This window comes from Mustela nivalis (assembly GCF_964662115.1).
Source record: "Mustela nivalis genome assembly, chromosome: 2".
Lineage (NCBI taxonomy): Eukaryota > Metazoa > Chordata > Mammalia > Carnivora > Mustelidae > Mustela > Mustela nivalis.
The window spans coordinates 131,801,492-131,817,845 of NC_139021.1; the positions used below are offsets into that span (position 1 = coordinate 131,801,492).

A 16,354-nucleotide genomic window follows, 5' to 3' on the forward strand; every position below is an offset into this window, starting at 1 on the left:
GTTCACTGACTTACTCAACAGAAACTTCGGGAGAATCATCTAAGAGGCAAGGTTTGTCTAGCTAGTGCATGGATAAAACAAGGCCCCAGGCTTGTTGATGTTCAGGGGTCGGGGCCCCTCTCACTGGCCAACCCCAGGGTCCCTCCTAACTAAAGCAGAGGCAGCAGGACCGGATTTCTCTATCCAGCGGGAACAGCCTGCAGGCAGATGGGGGACCAAAGCCCGCCCCAGAGCATTTGCTGTTCCCAGCCACTCCCTCCCCATAGCCCCTGATCGCATACTTCTGAAGAGAACAAGCTCAAAAGAGTAATTTAAAATAAGCTGTCTTGTAATTCCAGATCCTTTGTCAGGGTGGTTCATCCGCCCAACCAACCCTCAACTGTGACACGCGGCCCGCAATGACTGTTCCCATCTCAAATGACTGCTCTCTTTAAAAGCCGCTTTGCAGCACCTTAACAGCAGAAAAGGGGTCATTGGAATCAGGATGGCTGGCGGCTTCTGATGGACCATCTCGCTGATTGGCTAGGGTGTGTCATAGTCCTCATGAGTTTACATATAATAAACATTGCAAGAAGTTGTTGGAGGCAGAAAAATTGGATTACTCTTGATCAGCTCTTTATGCTTGAGAAAGAACGTATTTAAATTAAACAAAATATTGGTCCAAAGACACCAGACTATTTTGTCTTCTCAAGAAGGCAGGCAATCAGAGTGTTAAGCAAAGTTTGCTGTTTCCCATCAAAAGCAATTCATTCAATAAGGGCAAGTGCTTGGGATTTTTCTTTCCTTTCTTCTCCTCCCTTCTGGGATTACAGTATAATTATAAATATTGTTTATAGGAATCCCATATGCTATAGTTGGGCAAATACAGACACACTGAATTTGATTCGGTTATATTAATGGGTCTTACATAATCTCTTGATAGGAAATTTTATATTCCTCAATTATCTCAAGACCAGTGACTCACCTGGTGATGAAAGTGATCTAAATTTTTCAATATGACATTATTACTCAATTATAAAACAGTTGAGCTTTTTCTCTTTACCAGCATACTCATTTCTAGGCTGATTCCCAATTGATGTTCTTTAGGATGTTAAGTTATAATGACACTTTCCGTTTCCAGTTCTACATGATGGCTAGAGCGCAAGGGCTTTCCCTCTCCTGGAGCCCACAAAAATAATGGTTAAGAATTTCAAGGAGGGGCGCCTGGGTGGCTCAGTTGGTTAAGCGACTGCCTTCGGCTCAGGTCATGATCCCAGAGTCCTGGGATCGAGCCCCGCATCAAGGTCTCTGCTCGGCAGGGAGCCTGCTTTCTCCTCTCTGTGTCTGCCTCTCTGCCTACTTGTGATCTCTGTCTGTCAAATAAATAAAATCTTTAAAAAAAAAAAAAAAAAAAGAATTTCAAGGAAATCTGAACAACAACATTTGCGGAAGGCTGGTGTGGGTCTTCAGCAGGTGGGAGATTTTAACACATTGCTGGAAGACCCTAGTGCCTCGGACCATGCAAACAGTGTCACACGGGAGAGCCTCCCATTTAAGGGTAAGGCAAGAGGGAGCTGCAAGGAAGGTGGGCAGGGTGAGAGAGGGGGAGTTGCTGAGAGTCTGTTTCCAGAACAGCCAGCTGAATTGGTCCCTTTCCCTCCCCTCCTCCCTATAGTTTCTGGCCATCGGGCATGTATCCATCCACCTAACTATCTGGGTTTCCTCTCTAAAGAAAAAGACTAACTATGTGGGGCACCTGGGTGGCTCAGTTCTGGAAGCGTCTTACTCCTGATTTCAGTTCAGGTCATGATCTCAGGATTGTGAGACCGAGCCCTGCTTCGGGCTCTGCGCTGAGCATGGAGTCCATTTGAGATTCTCTCTCTCCCTCTCCTTCTGCCCCTCCCCACTCAAAATAAATAAATTTCTTTATTTTAAAAAAGAAATCTATAAAAGTTTATTTTTTTAATAAAAGAAACTGAACAACTACAGGGCAGGTCTAGAATTTCTAGGACACCTTCAGCTCCACAAAGTGATGCTTTCCCATTCTGGCATTTGGGGGCTCTCAGTCCCTGACTGGGTGCCCAGGTGATATGTGCTTGGCAGGCCCTATGCACACACCCAGAGGTCCCAAGCAGGAACCATGCCTAGCTAATAACAACAGCTGAGAAAAAGCTTTTCTATCTGCCGGTAATGATCAGACTTGGCTTTCATTCTTAAACATGAAGGCATGACCAAACTCAGCAGACATTGAAGGAAATCTGACATGAAAGAGAAAGAAAAGAAATACATGGGATGACTGACTGGACCAACTAATTTTGAGGGCAGACGATCACATTAACACACCCTAACTAGTCTGAGAGAGACTTGAAGACGTGGTGCATTCATAAAAGGCGGCGCTGATATGAGAAAAGGAATGATCAGAGAACAAGAGAGAGCTCTTGGAAATTAATAATACGGTTGCCAAAATTAGATGTTAAGAAGGCTGAAAAAATGGAAGGAAAAAGACAAGAGACTTCGAGGAGCAATGCAGGAGCTCCAACCCCTGGTTTAAAGGCATCCCAGTAAGAGAAGGGACAGGCGAGAGGCATAAAGAGACGGGGCAAAATGATCAAGTCTGGAACAGAAAATGTCTGGAATTATTAAAGTCTCCAGTCTTCTGACTGATTGAGCAGGGCGAATGGGGTCTGGGAGGACCCATACTTAGACATCATCCTTAGACACATCCTTGTGAAATTTTAGAATAGAAAGAGACCATCTAAAAGCTTGGGGTTGGGGCTCCTGGGTGGCTCAGTGGGTTAAGCCTCTGCCTTTGGCTCAGGTCATGATCTCAGGGTCCTGGGATTGAGTCCCGCATCAGGCTCTCTGCTCAGCAGGGAGCCTGCTTCCTCCTCTGCCTCTCTGCCTACTTGTGATCTCTCTGTATCAAATAAATAAAAAATATTTTAAAAAGTAAAAAAATAAAAGCTTGGGGTTGGGGGCACCACACTTCTCTGTAACACTGGATGAAAAAAAAACAATGGATCGATGGTTTCAAAATGTTGAAGCATTTTGAATTTTTTTTAAAGATTTTATTTATTTATTTGACAGAGAGAAATCACAAGTAGATGGAGAGGCAGGCAGAGAGAGAGAGAGGGAAGCGGGCTCCCCGCTGAGCTGAGAGCCCGATGTGGGACTCGATCCCAGGACCCTGAGATCATTACCTGAGCCGAAGGCAGCGGCTTAACCCACTGAGCCACCCAGGCGCCCCGAAGCAAAATTATTTCGATGCTGAAAATTATATACCCTACCAAATGATCACCCAAAGATCATTCAGTAAAGACAGTTCCATTTATAAGAGACCAACGTGTACTTCCCTGTACTGTCTCCGAAGAGTTACAGGCGGCTGACCCCAAGCAAACCAGGCAGCGAGCAGAGAAGGAGGAGGTGAGGGGTGAAGGAGGAGCTGGGAAGATGGTCCCAGATGACCACTGGGCGAAAGCACCATTCCAGACTGGAGCGTGAGGTCAGAGGTCCGAGTACAAGTCTCTGGGAATTAAGTGGCCCCGGCAAAGAACGATGAGCGAGAAGTGGCGGGGGTGGGGGGAGGCAGTGTTAGGCTATGGCAAAGCCACACTTAAGGAAAGCATGATCAATCCTCGTTATTCACAGATTCCGTATTAGCGAGTTTGCCGGCTTACTAAACTTCATTTGTCACGGCCAAATCAATGCTTTTTCAGTCTTTCAAAGACACGCACAGAGCAGCAAAACGTTTGAGCCGAATCATTCACCTTCCCAGCCAAGTTCTACTGAGACTGGCCTTCCTCTTTTGTCTCTCACTCAGTAAATTCGTGCCCTTTCCACGGCCCGTGTAGTGCCCTGGTTTGCACATCTGTGTGCTTTGCATGGATGATTCCACTTTTCGAACTGGCCCCCAAGCACTGTCCTGAAATGCCGTCCAGTGTTCCTGAGCACAAGAAGGTTGGGAACAAACGTGCCTTTGGGAGGAAATAAGTGTGTTAGTTGAAGTTCATTCAAGTTTAAGTGATAATCACTAGTTCCCATGAGTTCAATGTTGATGAATCAACACTACATATTACATAAGGTATCTGTGAACAGAAACACACATAAAACGAGGTTATATATTGATTTCATTGATGAAAAAGTGATGACCAGGGGCTCGCGGCCACCTAACCCTGTTTCCCCTAGGAGCCGTGCTCCTTATTCACTAGTCCAGTGTTCCCAGTTGCTCTGTAGAACCCAGCTACTGCCCCTCCCCACCCCAGCCCACAGTGATTCCTAACTTGGAGGTGGGGGTGGGGAGCCCTGTAACAAAGGCAGGATCTAAAGGTGAAGCCAAGTGAAATGTAGAATGACTGTTGAACGACACGTTTTCAGAACTCAGAGAATCCGCTTGTTAATCCTGAGACACAAGGCATCCGGAGCTGGACCACAGAAGGCCAATGTGAGCCCCACACCCACCTGATTCTGAAGGGCCAGTCTTTATAAAGTCTTAGTCATATAAACGCTGCCTAGGAGCATTTCACTTTCAAAATCAGCCTAGAGCCAAAATGAAGACTTCACTGTGATTCTGGAACCAAAGGAAGGTTGTGAGTGGGGATGATGGTGGCAGAGAGGGCAGAGGTAGGAAAGGGGAGGAGAGGTAGGGAGTGCAGGACCAGGGAAAGCTCAGGGCACACAGCCCCAGCCTACGTAACAGCAGCTCAATAGGGAACCCTGAAGTTGGGGAAGTCAGAGCTTGAAGTGTGTTATTTAAAGTTCCCAAGGTAGGGGTGCCTGGGTGGCTCAGTCGATTAAGGGTCCCATTCCTGATTTTGGCTCAAGTCCTCATCTCAGGGGCATGGGATGAAGACCTGAGTCAAGCTGCGTGCTCAGCGTAGAGCCTGTTCATCCCTCTCCCTCTGCTCCTTCCCTGCCCCTCGCTCATGCTCTCTCTCATTCTCAAATAAATAAATAAAATCTTTAAAAATAAATAAAGTTTCCAAGGTAATCAGCAGAAGAAATAAAAACGGTAGTATGCTGTCAACAACTAGAAAAGGGAGGGGAAAGTCATTGTCCTCCTTAGGCATTGATAGACTATCTAAAAATGGAAATAAATCACCAAGTAAAAGTATAAATACTAGAGCTGAGGAAGTGACCACCAGGACTAAAATTATAGAACTGTTCCAGAATGGCCTCTGGAGGCAAGATTGGAGGTAGAAAAAGTGGGGTGGGAGACTACTACTTTTCATTTTGTGCATTTCTTTGTCTTTTTGCTTTATATTACTCTGTGCAAGTATTACTTAGATTTAAAGATAAAATAAACTCAAATTCTAATTTTAAGATTTTATTTTTAAGTCCTCTCCACACCCAGTGTGGGGCTCGAATTCAGAACACCGGGATCAAGGGTCACCCACTCTACCGACTGAGCCAGCCAGTCACCCGTAAACACATTTTAAATAACTAATTTAAAATTTTGTTTTCCTTGCTTCAGGGCGACCTTGGGCAAGTCGTAATTATATGTTTCAGCCTGCTGGTGATGTGCCCTAACAGAGAAGTTCCCAGACTTTCTCAATTCACAGAGAAATTAGTGTCTCCATTTTTCCTCTGAATGCCTAGGCCAGAAGAAATACCTATTGGTTCTACTTATTAAGTGGTAAGGTCCAAACATCTTTGTATTTATGTCCTAACAATTAGGAGCTATTTGAAAGAAAAAAAAATACACGAATAAGAAAAAAAAAGAATATTTGTATTCTGTTCTTAAATAGCCACAATGAATTACAAATAGCATGTATGTGTGTGTTGGGCACTGCACAACTTCCTAGACCTTAGAATAAGGTTGGACGTGGTCATTCTCATTTTCTGTTCCACATCAGTTTCTCCCTGGCTTTTGCTTTAATCACAGAAACAACCAAAAACTCAGCTTTATAAGATACAGAACCATGAGAAAGAAGTACAATCTGTCATGAACCCCTGGTAGGAACACTTTGACCTGGAGGCTATAGGGTCCCACAGTGTTTGGGTATCACTTTATTTCCCTTGAAAGCTAAAACATTTGCTGATTTGTCCCAGGGTATCCTGGTGCACAGTCTGGGAACCATGTCTCTAGCATCTATTTGAAACTCTATCATGGTCTGTCTTGCAACTTCATTGGAAAATATTTGAGGACAAGGGCCATGTATACTCCACAACTAATGTAGTTTCTTGTTCAATAATAAATGTTTCATAAATACTGTCTTTCATTGAATTGATGATGTCATAGATTGGAAGATGCATACTGATTTCCAGAGATAGTAAAATATAAAAAAAGAAAGCACTATAAAATCAGGGGAATACAGTAGTTATTTGAATAAGCCAGCATGAGTTTATTGCCCGTGTCTGAGTCAACGCTGCAATGTAATATTTACCCTTGTCATATCTGTGAAATCTATCTCATCAGTGTTCTTATGGGCTTAAAACCCATTGTAGGAATAAATCCTAAAACAACGGAATCTGAATGTGCCCTCTGCCCAGCACACAAAACCAGTTTTGTTCTTCCAGTTGTGCTTTTGGAGGGAAAGGGAAATGAGCAGGCAGCAGGCATTCTCTGGTCTTCTTCCCTGAGCCCCCACTGTTAGCATGCTGAAAACTCTCCCATCCGCTCTTCAAGTCATCAGGAGACTTTATATCTTGGTTTTTCTTGGTCTCTCTGATATGAAAGGACAGATATATTGCAGATCTAGGTTCTCTCTGGTCTGGTCCCCAAATCATCTTAGGGACCCCAGGATACCCCAGGATTGGCCTGGAGGGTGGGGCCGGTTGAGCTTGGCTAGGCGCAGCCTCCAGGGGGCGCCCACGTGGTGCCTGTAACCACCGTGAGAGCTCCAGCCAGCCATATTCTGTCTTGAAACTTGAAAACAAACATAATGTAGGGTAGTCCTTAGCTGTGCCTAATTAGAGAAAAAATTGTTTTAGAGCAGAAGGTAAATAAGTGTAAACATTTAAGTATTAGTCTGATGGAAACAAATTTCACATTGCCATACTGCTTTTCTCTTTCGACGAGTGGCCCTCTACAGTAGATTTTGGAGATTCACAGATAAAAAACTTGTTCAAGTTTTTCACTCCTAACTTCCCAAGACTGGATAGAGTCAGGGGAAAGGGAGTCCTGGGAAGGAAGGCAGTTAGGGGTTACAATGTCCCACCGCTCCAGGCAGAGCCCTTCCCAGACTGGGGGCGGGGATGGCTGTAAAGGGAGGGTCTTCTCTGGAGTGGATGGTGGGTGCCAAACACTTCCTTCTACCTGTGGGGTCCAGTAGGTGTGACACGTCAGCCCCATCAGCTTCCTCTGACTCCTTAGGGACTCCCTGATGTGGTCTGGTTCTTACAATATACGGGTCCTCCCAGCATCCGGGGCCCCGGAGTTGGGTGCCCATCTGCTTAAGTGTCTGCAAAGATGGGTTCCTTGGGCACAGTCTCCCTCAGAGACCTCAGACGGAGCCACCTCCCCAGCTCTAAGGCCCTAACCTGGAGGAAAGTCTGGAAGCCAGAAAAAGAAAGCCTGGTTACAAAATGCTATGCATGGGGTGATCCCTACGTTTTACACTGCATAGCTGACATGCGCCTCTGTCTGATCTGACCCTGCTTTTCCCTACCTGGCTGTTTTATCTTCACGAGTGTTTTAGGCGTCTGTCCCCTAATGTTACCTGTTTTTAGAGAAACTTGTGACTCCACTTGGCTGACATTGGGAGAGTCACTAGGTGGCTTTACCCTGCATACTTAGTCATTCTCTGGCTATTTTCATTTGAGAAAAATATGGCGGGGTGGGGAGGGATGAGGAGTGGGTCCTGCCCCCGTGGTATTCGTGTCCTGTGTGTCCTTCTCTCTGTTGGTATGAGAGATCATGTCCGTACAGCTTGCACAGTGTCTGCAGGATAAGTCCACCCTGTGACAGACTTCCCAGGTGGTTTTCTTGGCAACCAGACAGACTGATCTTCTCCCCCCCCCCAACTTACCTATTACTACAAATAGCATATAATTCGCTTAGCGGAGTCCCCAGTGCTAATACATCTTTATGAACCTGTACAGGCTCTCAACTCCTTAGAATTCGTTTCCTAAAGGAACTAAAGCTTCTTTACCAGAACCATTTGAAAGTGCATTTCACGAACCCTGGGGTGTTTCAGACGGCAGTGACCTTCAGGATCAATGAGTCACCTCCCTGTCTTACAGATGAGGCCCACACCAATGACAATCAGAGCTCTCCTGGCTACTTATGTAGAAGCAGGACCTTGCCCTGGGCTTCTTGCTCCCGATCCTAGGGGCTTTCCACTGGACCAGGAGCCACCTCCGTTATGGACCCCACCAGCCACTAACACAGCTGTCGTATCGCTCTCTTTCGGACAGGACCAGTTCGCTGTGCTCTATGAGCACCCTGTGCCCCGGGTCCACGATGACCAACAGTGGGTACTGCAGACTTAGATGGATGCCTGACCTCAGTTTCCTTAATGTAAATTCATGGCTAGGACCTTAATATTGTAGTCGCTTGTTTCCTCCGAAGGAGGACATCTAAGCAGCTCCATGAGAGGTAACAGCCTGGGACAGCAGAAGCACAGAAAATGTGGGAGTTTTAAAAAGGGTGCTATTGTTTGATCCCTGTGCCTTATTATGAAAGAGACAATCATTCTAAGGCTATTTGCTCCTCTTTGTTCATACTTAACTTTGATGAATACCTACATCTTTCGGGGGCAAAACGACTCATAAAATAGGAGTACAGTAAGTACATATGAGCACGTAAAAAATTATGTATGTGAAGTATGTAATAAAATGCCTTAAATGCACATTATTCACCTTGAGGATGAGAAGGTGTCGAGGACAGGGTTGGTTGCCAATTCCATGGTGTTTAGATAAAATTTTTCAGTTGTAACAGGGTAATCAGCTACTTTAGGCACCTGAACTCTGTGTTCATTCTTCCATCCAGATTAAATATATCCCACCTTCGTGTCTTTCCTACCAGCCATGCCTTAGTGTCGCACTTTCTTCCGTCATATTTTTGTCCACTTTCTTGGGCCTTTTCAAGGTCACATTGGCTGTTGGTAAACTAGGCTAGCTGGCATGTGAGACAGGCAGCCTCCGCAAAAAGAACCAATCTCAATTTCTTTTTTACTTTCTTACTTTGCATTCCCAAATGAAATAGCCGGAAAGAATGACATTGCCCTTGAAGCAGAAAACTTTGACTCATTCACGGATTTCCTAGAAATTTTGTTTCCTTTTCTCTCCCCCACCCCAACTTTGGTCATGCCTGTTTGTCCTGTCTCATTTGCTTTTACTCCTTCAACCAATGGATTAAGCTCTATTATGATTCTCTGAGTGAGCTTTTCAGAAGGGTATAATTATCTTATCTTCATACAGAAGACCGGTTCCTGAAATAACAGTGAGCTATTGGCATGTCTGTCCGTGTGTTGTATTGAAGTCACCTCCTTCAGGCTCTTTCTGAAGTTTCTCCCCCAGATCAATCTGGACCCCTCATTCAAAGAAGGGGAAGGTTGGGCTGCTTTGCAGTTTTTAATTTGCTGGGGTTTATTCCTCTGCATTTAGCATGATGAGTAAACTGCATTTTCTGGCGTCTTTCTGATTTTGAGAATTGGAGATTGGAGAATTTAGAAAAAAAACTTTCATCCAAGAAACGCCCAGGAGCTCTGAGTCGTCGGTCAGAGCCAGCCATGACAGGCATTGCCCTATTAACAAAGTACCCTGGAGTCAGACAGGCAGAAGCAAATCAGGGCAAAGAAGAATCCATTTCATTTTCTTGCTGCTGCTATAATAACTTAGCCCCAGTTTAGGGGTTAAAGCAATATGAATTTATTCCCTGACAGTTCTGGAGCTGAGGTGAAATTCAGGTTCTCTGGGCCGAAGAGAAGGTGTCAGTAGGACTGCTTCCTCCTGGAGGCTCTGAGGGGAGAATCCATTGCTTCTCCCATTACACCTGTTCCTACTCACTCATCTCCTGCCCCCTCCTAAAAGAACCTTTGCAATTACGCTGGGCCTGTCCCAATACTCCAGGATAATCTCCCCATCTCAGGATCCCCGACCTCATCAAATCTTCAAAGAATCTTTTGCCATATAAGGTGACATAGGCAGGGATTCTGGGCATCTTTGGGGCCACTGTCCTGCAGAGAGCCGCACCATGACCCCTTTCTCTAGTGACTTTCTTTGGCCTCTCCCCCTGAGGTTGGGCTGATGCAGTGGGGTGGGGAGATGTTTACAGGGTGGCTGGCAAGACCCCGTAAAGCCCCCATGCCCAGCTCCCAGCCCTCAGTGGCTGGCTGTGGCTGCCAGGTCTCAGCTGTCACCCTGGGGCCACCAAATGTGTCACTTGGTGTCCTGGTGCCCCATCACCGTTCCCCAAATGCTTGCCAGCCCCACTTCCTCACCCTGCCTTCTTTCCTTCTCAGCATCGTGTTAGAGCCAGGAGGCCTCCGTGTCAGCAAGCTGAGAGGGAAACTGAGGCAAGATGTCGGGCCGGAGCGGGAAGAAGAAAATGTCCAAGCTGTCCCGTTCAGCCAGGGCCGGTGTCATCTTCCCCGTGGGGAGGCTGATGCGGTACCTGAAGAAAGGGACGTTCAAGTACCGGATCAGCGTGGGTGCTCCCGTCTACATGGCGGCAGTCATCGAGTACCTGGCAGGTAACGTGTCTCCCCCTCCTGGCTCCCTATCCCGGCCCTTCCACACCTGCCACCCCGGGACAGGGAGGGTCGCTCTCCTCGGTCGCGGGCTCAAGGCTCCTGGCGGGGGGGTGCTAACGGGGTTTCCGCGTGCCTGCTTGGCTAAGATTCATTTTGTAGGCTTTAGCGGGGGGGAAGAGGGCACGACGACAGGGAAACAACATGGAAAGAAGAGACCTCACCATCAAATGGCTTCTCTAGACCAGCCATGAAAAAGGTGTGTTTTGCTTTCGGCAAACACAGCGAGTAGAAGTCTAGGTTCCTGCAGAAGAGAAACTCCAGGGAAGACTGGCGGTGGGGGTGGGGCGTGCTATTCACTTTGTAACAGGGGGTCTTCGCTTTGCGGAAGTCCTTGGTGTTGGTGAATAGTGTTGACCCCCATCAGAACCAGCGCCAGCCGGTTCCATGAAGCCCGTAACGTTCCACCTGCACTCTCCGTTGTATATAGTGGGTCCATAAAAAATAATTCCCATATTGATTGTTAACAGTACTTTTTTTACTGAAAGATGAGATTTTTGCTGTGTGTGGTCTTTATATGTTAAAGTAACTTCCTGTTTAGCTTTTTTTTTTTTTTTTTTTTTTTTTTCATAAAGAGAAAGAAAGAGAGCACAAACAGGGGAAGTGGGGGCAGAGGGAGAAGCAGGCTCCCCACTGAGCCTGATGAATTCTGGAATCATGATTCTGGGATCATGACCTGAGCTGAAGACAGATGTTTAACTGACTGAGCCACCCAGATGCCCCTAGTTTTCTTTCTTTTTTTTTTTTTTAAGACTTTATTTATTTCTCTAAATATAGAGAGAGAGTGCATAAGCAGGGGGAGTGGCAGAGGGAGAGGGAGAGAGAGAATCCTCAAGCAGGTCCCCTGTTGGGCGCGGAGCCTGACATGGGGCTCGATGTCATGACCTGAGCATTGAAACATCTGCCCTCTTGGCCCCCATCTGTCACCAAGCAATGTTAGCGATTAAAGGTTTGCCTTAATCCACCTGTGGAAGCCTTCCCCTGGAGCTTCCTAGGCAGACCTTGGCATCTTAAGCCTGTCCCTTATTGTGAAATGAAAGGTTTGTCCTAGGCTTTTCACTGGCATCCTTTAGGAGGTTAGAGAGAAGGGCTGAGGGCTCTGTAAGTTGGTCCAATCAAGTGTGAGAGAACTGTGTTTTCAAAGTGCCAACCATCCTGGGGTGGGGCCTGAGACTCAGCCTTCCTCATGCGCTCCCAACTGGTGCTGATGCTGGTCCAGGGATGGCTCAGAGGAGCGAGACTCTAGCCAGTCTTGTAGCAGCAGCAGCCTAAACGCTTAGGGAATGCTTGTTTAAAATGTAGGATCCTGGCTGCTTGCCTCCCCCCCACCTCCACCCAACATACACACCCTGTGGTCTGATTCACTGGGTCTGGAATGCGACCTGGGAATCTGATGGGAAAATCTGCTGGCTCAGAGAGGGAAAGGCGAATGAAGCTTTAAAACTATCACTTAGGAACACACCACCCAGTGAAACTGGGAGACACCGAGTAACCAGAGATCCCACAGCCTCCAAGCAGGGAGTCGGGGTTCCCCTGATGTCTTTCAACCCTAGGCCATGTACTTCTGCTGCACTACATTGTCCCATTAATGCTGGTATTAATGAAATAATAGTTAAGTACATCCCATGCCTCCACTCGGTGAAAGTCTAAACTTGGGGCATAACACAACAGACCAAATTTGGCCTTTTGAATCATTGGCATCTCTGTTAGTCTGTGGTTCCAATAAAAGCTGATGTTTCCCTGTTCACTCATTTAACCAATACTTGTTAAGCATCAACGTGTCGGTGTACAGCAAGTCCTTAGCCTCTCCCCGGTATTAGAACTGGACCGCTGATAGGATTTTTAATTTATGTGGGATTAGAGCCACCAGACCCCATAGGAATGCCTACTGAAGCCCCAAACAGGCAGGAATCCCCGCCCTCGAGCAGGTGCATTCCGGGGAGGAGAAGCAGCAAACAAATAAGGGAAGTGTATGTGATCCTCAGATGGTGACAAGGGCTAGGAGGCAAAGGTAGGAAGGAGAGAGGCGAGGGGCGGGGCGAATAGTGCTGGTTGAGGATCCCCTGGGGGGGGCAGGGAGTGAGTGAGTGTTTGTGTGTGCGCGCGCATGCGTGTGTGTTCACGCGCGCATGCGTGCGTGCGTGCGTGCAAGTGAGTGCTCCAGGCAGGGGGAAGGCAGGTGCAGGGTGTTGGAGGAGCAGCCATGGGCCCGAGAGCTCTGGGGCTGAGGGAGCAGCTTGGCCTATAAGTGGGCCGGTGGGGGATAAGAGCTTGCACTGAGAGTTCTGGGGGAGCTTTGAGCAGAAGTGGAAGTGATGGGACCCTGTGGGGAGAGGGTACCAGGGCGGAAGCAGGGTAAGTAGCAAGACGCTCTTGCAGAGATCCGGTGAGTGGGCGGCGAAGGTACTGAGAAGCAGTTAGAGCACGGATATATCTTGAAGGCAAAGCCAACAACATTTGCCAATGTGTTGAACATGAACGAGGAGAGAGGATGAGCACCTGGAAGGATGCCATTTCCAATAACACTGGATCCCCCAGGGCCAGTCCTAGCACCCAGGAGGGTCCTGAGCCAACTGGAGGAGGTGAAGTAGGTCCTCAGAAGCCCAGGCCTGTGTGCCTTCCTTCCCTTCCTGTCAGTTTAAATCTGGTGTGTCAATTTACAGGTTCTGTTACCTTGGCTAATTCCTGAGCCTCTTTGAGCTCACTCATTTAACTCCATGAATAAGCTAACATATTTTTAATGCCAGGTGCCTAGAATACCTTCAACAAATGGTCATTCTTCTGTTGTCCCTTCATTGAGAGCTGATGAAATCATTCAGGGCAAAGATAATGACTAACTCGGTTCATGTGTTACATTTTCCGGCGGCACTTGCATTCTACTGAAACAAAAAGTTTTAAGCCAAAGGAATGAATCCTTATTAGTAGAATTTGCAGACCATTGTTGAGGAAGTAAAATGGGGTGTTTTGTTACTTTTGGGGTGGGGGTGGCAGCCATCAGTTGGTTTTGTTTAGGAAAAGAGGTTCAAAGCACGAGAGCATCCGGTCACCCTTGAGACGACTTTCAGCATCCATGACACAAATCTCGACTGCCCTTCTCCTTCGGATCAGGCCTTGAAGATCCAGAGGAAAGCAGAGGCCAGCAGCTCCTGCCTCGGAAGGCAGGGCTGGCAGAGCAGCAAGGCTGAGAGCATGAAGCACAGCAAAATAAGCCACATGCGTGCTGGGCAAGGAAGTTACCAGAGCTCTGGAAAGCATGTGTGGAGTTGGGGTGCCGGAGGCTGCCTCTTGTCAAATAAGAGTTGTTAGGACCGAAACTGGGTTCGCAGCTCTGGTTTTTCTTAAGTTGACTGATCTAAAATTCTGATGCTAGGCTCTCATGGGAGTATGTTCTAGGCATCAGGATTTTTCTAAAGCTCCCCCAAATGATTTTGGTTACAGGCAGAGTGGAGAATTAGTAGGAATTAAGCTGATTCTGATGGGAGATTGAGCTAGGGTGAGGGAGATTTTCAGGTGGGGTAGGAACAAGAGTGAAGACCCGAAGTTTAGAGGAAGTATGTGGCCCCTTCCACAACTTGGAGGAGGTTCGTGCCTGGAGCAGAGTTGGGCAATGGGAGGGGGTAAGGGACAAGATGGGGAATGGGCAGGCGGGTCCTTGAGGTCATGATGAAAATGAATATGTTATGCACTCCCAGGGACATATGCGTGTAGAAGGGAGGCAGTGGCATCTGGGAGACATCACTTGGACTTTAAGTGAATGGTTGGCAGGAAGCAAGATCAGAGTGCAGGAAACCACTGGGGCCGTTTTCATGTCACCTTTGAGAATTGATAGTGGCCAGGACAGGGGTGTGCAGAGAGGATGATGAGAAAAGATGGACTTCTGGGGGAGATGGCGGGGGCGGGGCAAGTAGAGTCAGCTCTGCTCCATGATGGATTGGATGAGGGGAAGGGCATCAACGATGGCATGAACCTTTGAGCCTTGGGTTGGCTACTTTCTCTCAACCCAAGCTGCCATTGGTCGAAGAGTGGAGACGGGGACCCCCATCTAAGAGGACTGGCCAAGGGGATGAGAAGAGCCAAGCAGCTGGTGTGTGAGACTGGTGCCTGTCGCTGAAGCCCGAAACAATGGCGGAGAAACCGGGTGCAGGGGGAGGGGCTGAGTGCGGGCGCTGCAAGGTGCCCGGGAGGACAAATTCTGGCTCTGCCACTTATCAGCTGAGGACTGTGAGGTATATAGGTTTACCCTCACAACATCATGGTAAGCATTACCTAAGACAGTGCATGAAAGGGGCTTCACTTGGGGATCCATGGTCACAGCTCGCCCCAGGGCTATGGCTGTTATTGAGTGAAACCCTTCTAGGCATGCTTGGAGCCAGCAGGGAGCTGAGAGCTGGAGGTACAGATGGGGGTGTCATGGGCAGATGGCATTAAGGGCCGCACTCTCTCTAGGTGACTACTATATTGCAGATTTTTTAATACTTTGAAAATTACATTTCAGCGTCATTGGTTTTCTTTGCCATCCTATGTATTTTATTTTGTACATTTCAAACTTTATCCTGACACTCATTAGGATGGTTATTAAAAGAATTACAATTTTTGATAAGGATGTGAAGAATTGGAACCCTTGTGCATTGCTGGTAGGATGGTCAGTTGGTGTTGTTGCTGTGGAAAACAGTTTGTGATTCCTTGAAAAGGTAAACATAGAGGTCAACCAAGGAATCAAAGAAGAAATAAACAAGTAGCTGGAAACAAATGAAAATGAAAATACAACAGTCCAAAACCTTTGGGATGCAGCAAAAGCTATCCTAAGAAGAAAGTTCATAGCAATAAAGACCTACCACAAGGAACAAGAAAAAATCTCAAATAAACAGCCTAACCCTACACCTACAGGAACCAGAAAAAGAAGAACAATCAAAACACAAAACTAGCAGAAGAAAGGAAAGAATAAAGATTAGAGCATAAATAAATGATAGAGAAACTAAAAAAATGTTAGAACAGATCAGTGAAACCAGGAGCTGATTCTTTGAAAAGATCAACAAAATTGATAAACCTCTAGCCAGACTCATTTAAAAGAGAGAGAGATGGCTCAAACAATCACAAATGGGAGGAAAAAACAACCAACACCACAGAAACACAAAGGGTTATAAGAGAACATTACGAAAAACTATGTGCCAACAAATTGGACAACCTAAAAGAAATGGATATATTTCGAGGAACTTATAACTTTCCAAAACTGAAGCAGAAAGAAGTAGGAAGTTTGAACAGAGTAAGCGAAGTAGTCATGAAAAACTCCCAGCAAACAAAAGACCAGGACCAGACGGCTTCACAGGAAAATTCTACCCAACATGTAAGGAAGGGTTAATACCTATTCTTGAACTATTCCAGAAAATATAAGAGGAAAGAAGAAAACTTCCAGATGCATTCTATGAGGCCAGCATTTCCCTGACACCAAAACCAAATAAAGATACCACCAAAAAAAGAGAGAGAGCACGTGCGCGAGAACTACAGGCCAATATCTCTGGTGAACATAGATGCAAAAATTCTCAACAAAATACTAGCAAACTGTATTCAACAATACGTAAGAAAAGCATTTGCCATGATCACTGGGATTTATCCCCAGGATGCAAGGGTGGCTCCATATTTACAAATCAAGCAATGTGATACATGGCGTCAGTAAGAGAAAGGAT

General features: G+C 46.6%; 1 protein-coding gene across 1 annotated transcript in view; it reads left to right on the forward strand.

The window, feature by feature from the left end:
• Positions 1 to 16,354, forward strand: part of MACROH2A2 (macroH2A.2 histone) — a 43,517-nt gene that overhangs the window by 8,879 nt on the left and 18,284 nt on the right. The window contains exon 2 of the mRNA XM_082715539.1: positions 10,383 to 10,613. Coding sequence (XP_082571665.1) covers positions 10,442 to 10,613 — 172 coding nt within the window. The 5' untranslated portion in view covers positions 10,383 to 10,441. The remainder of the gene's footprint in view (positions 1 to 10,382; positions 10,614 to 16,354) is intronic.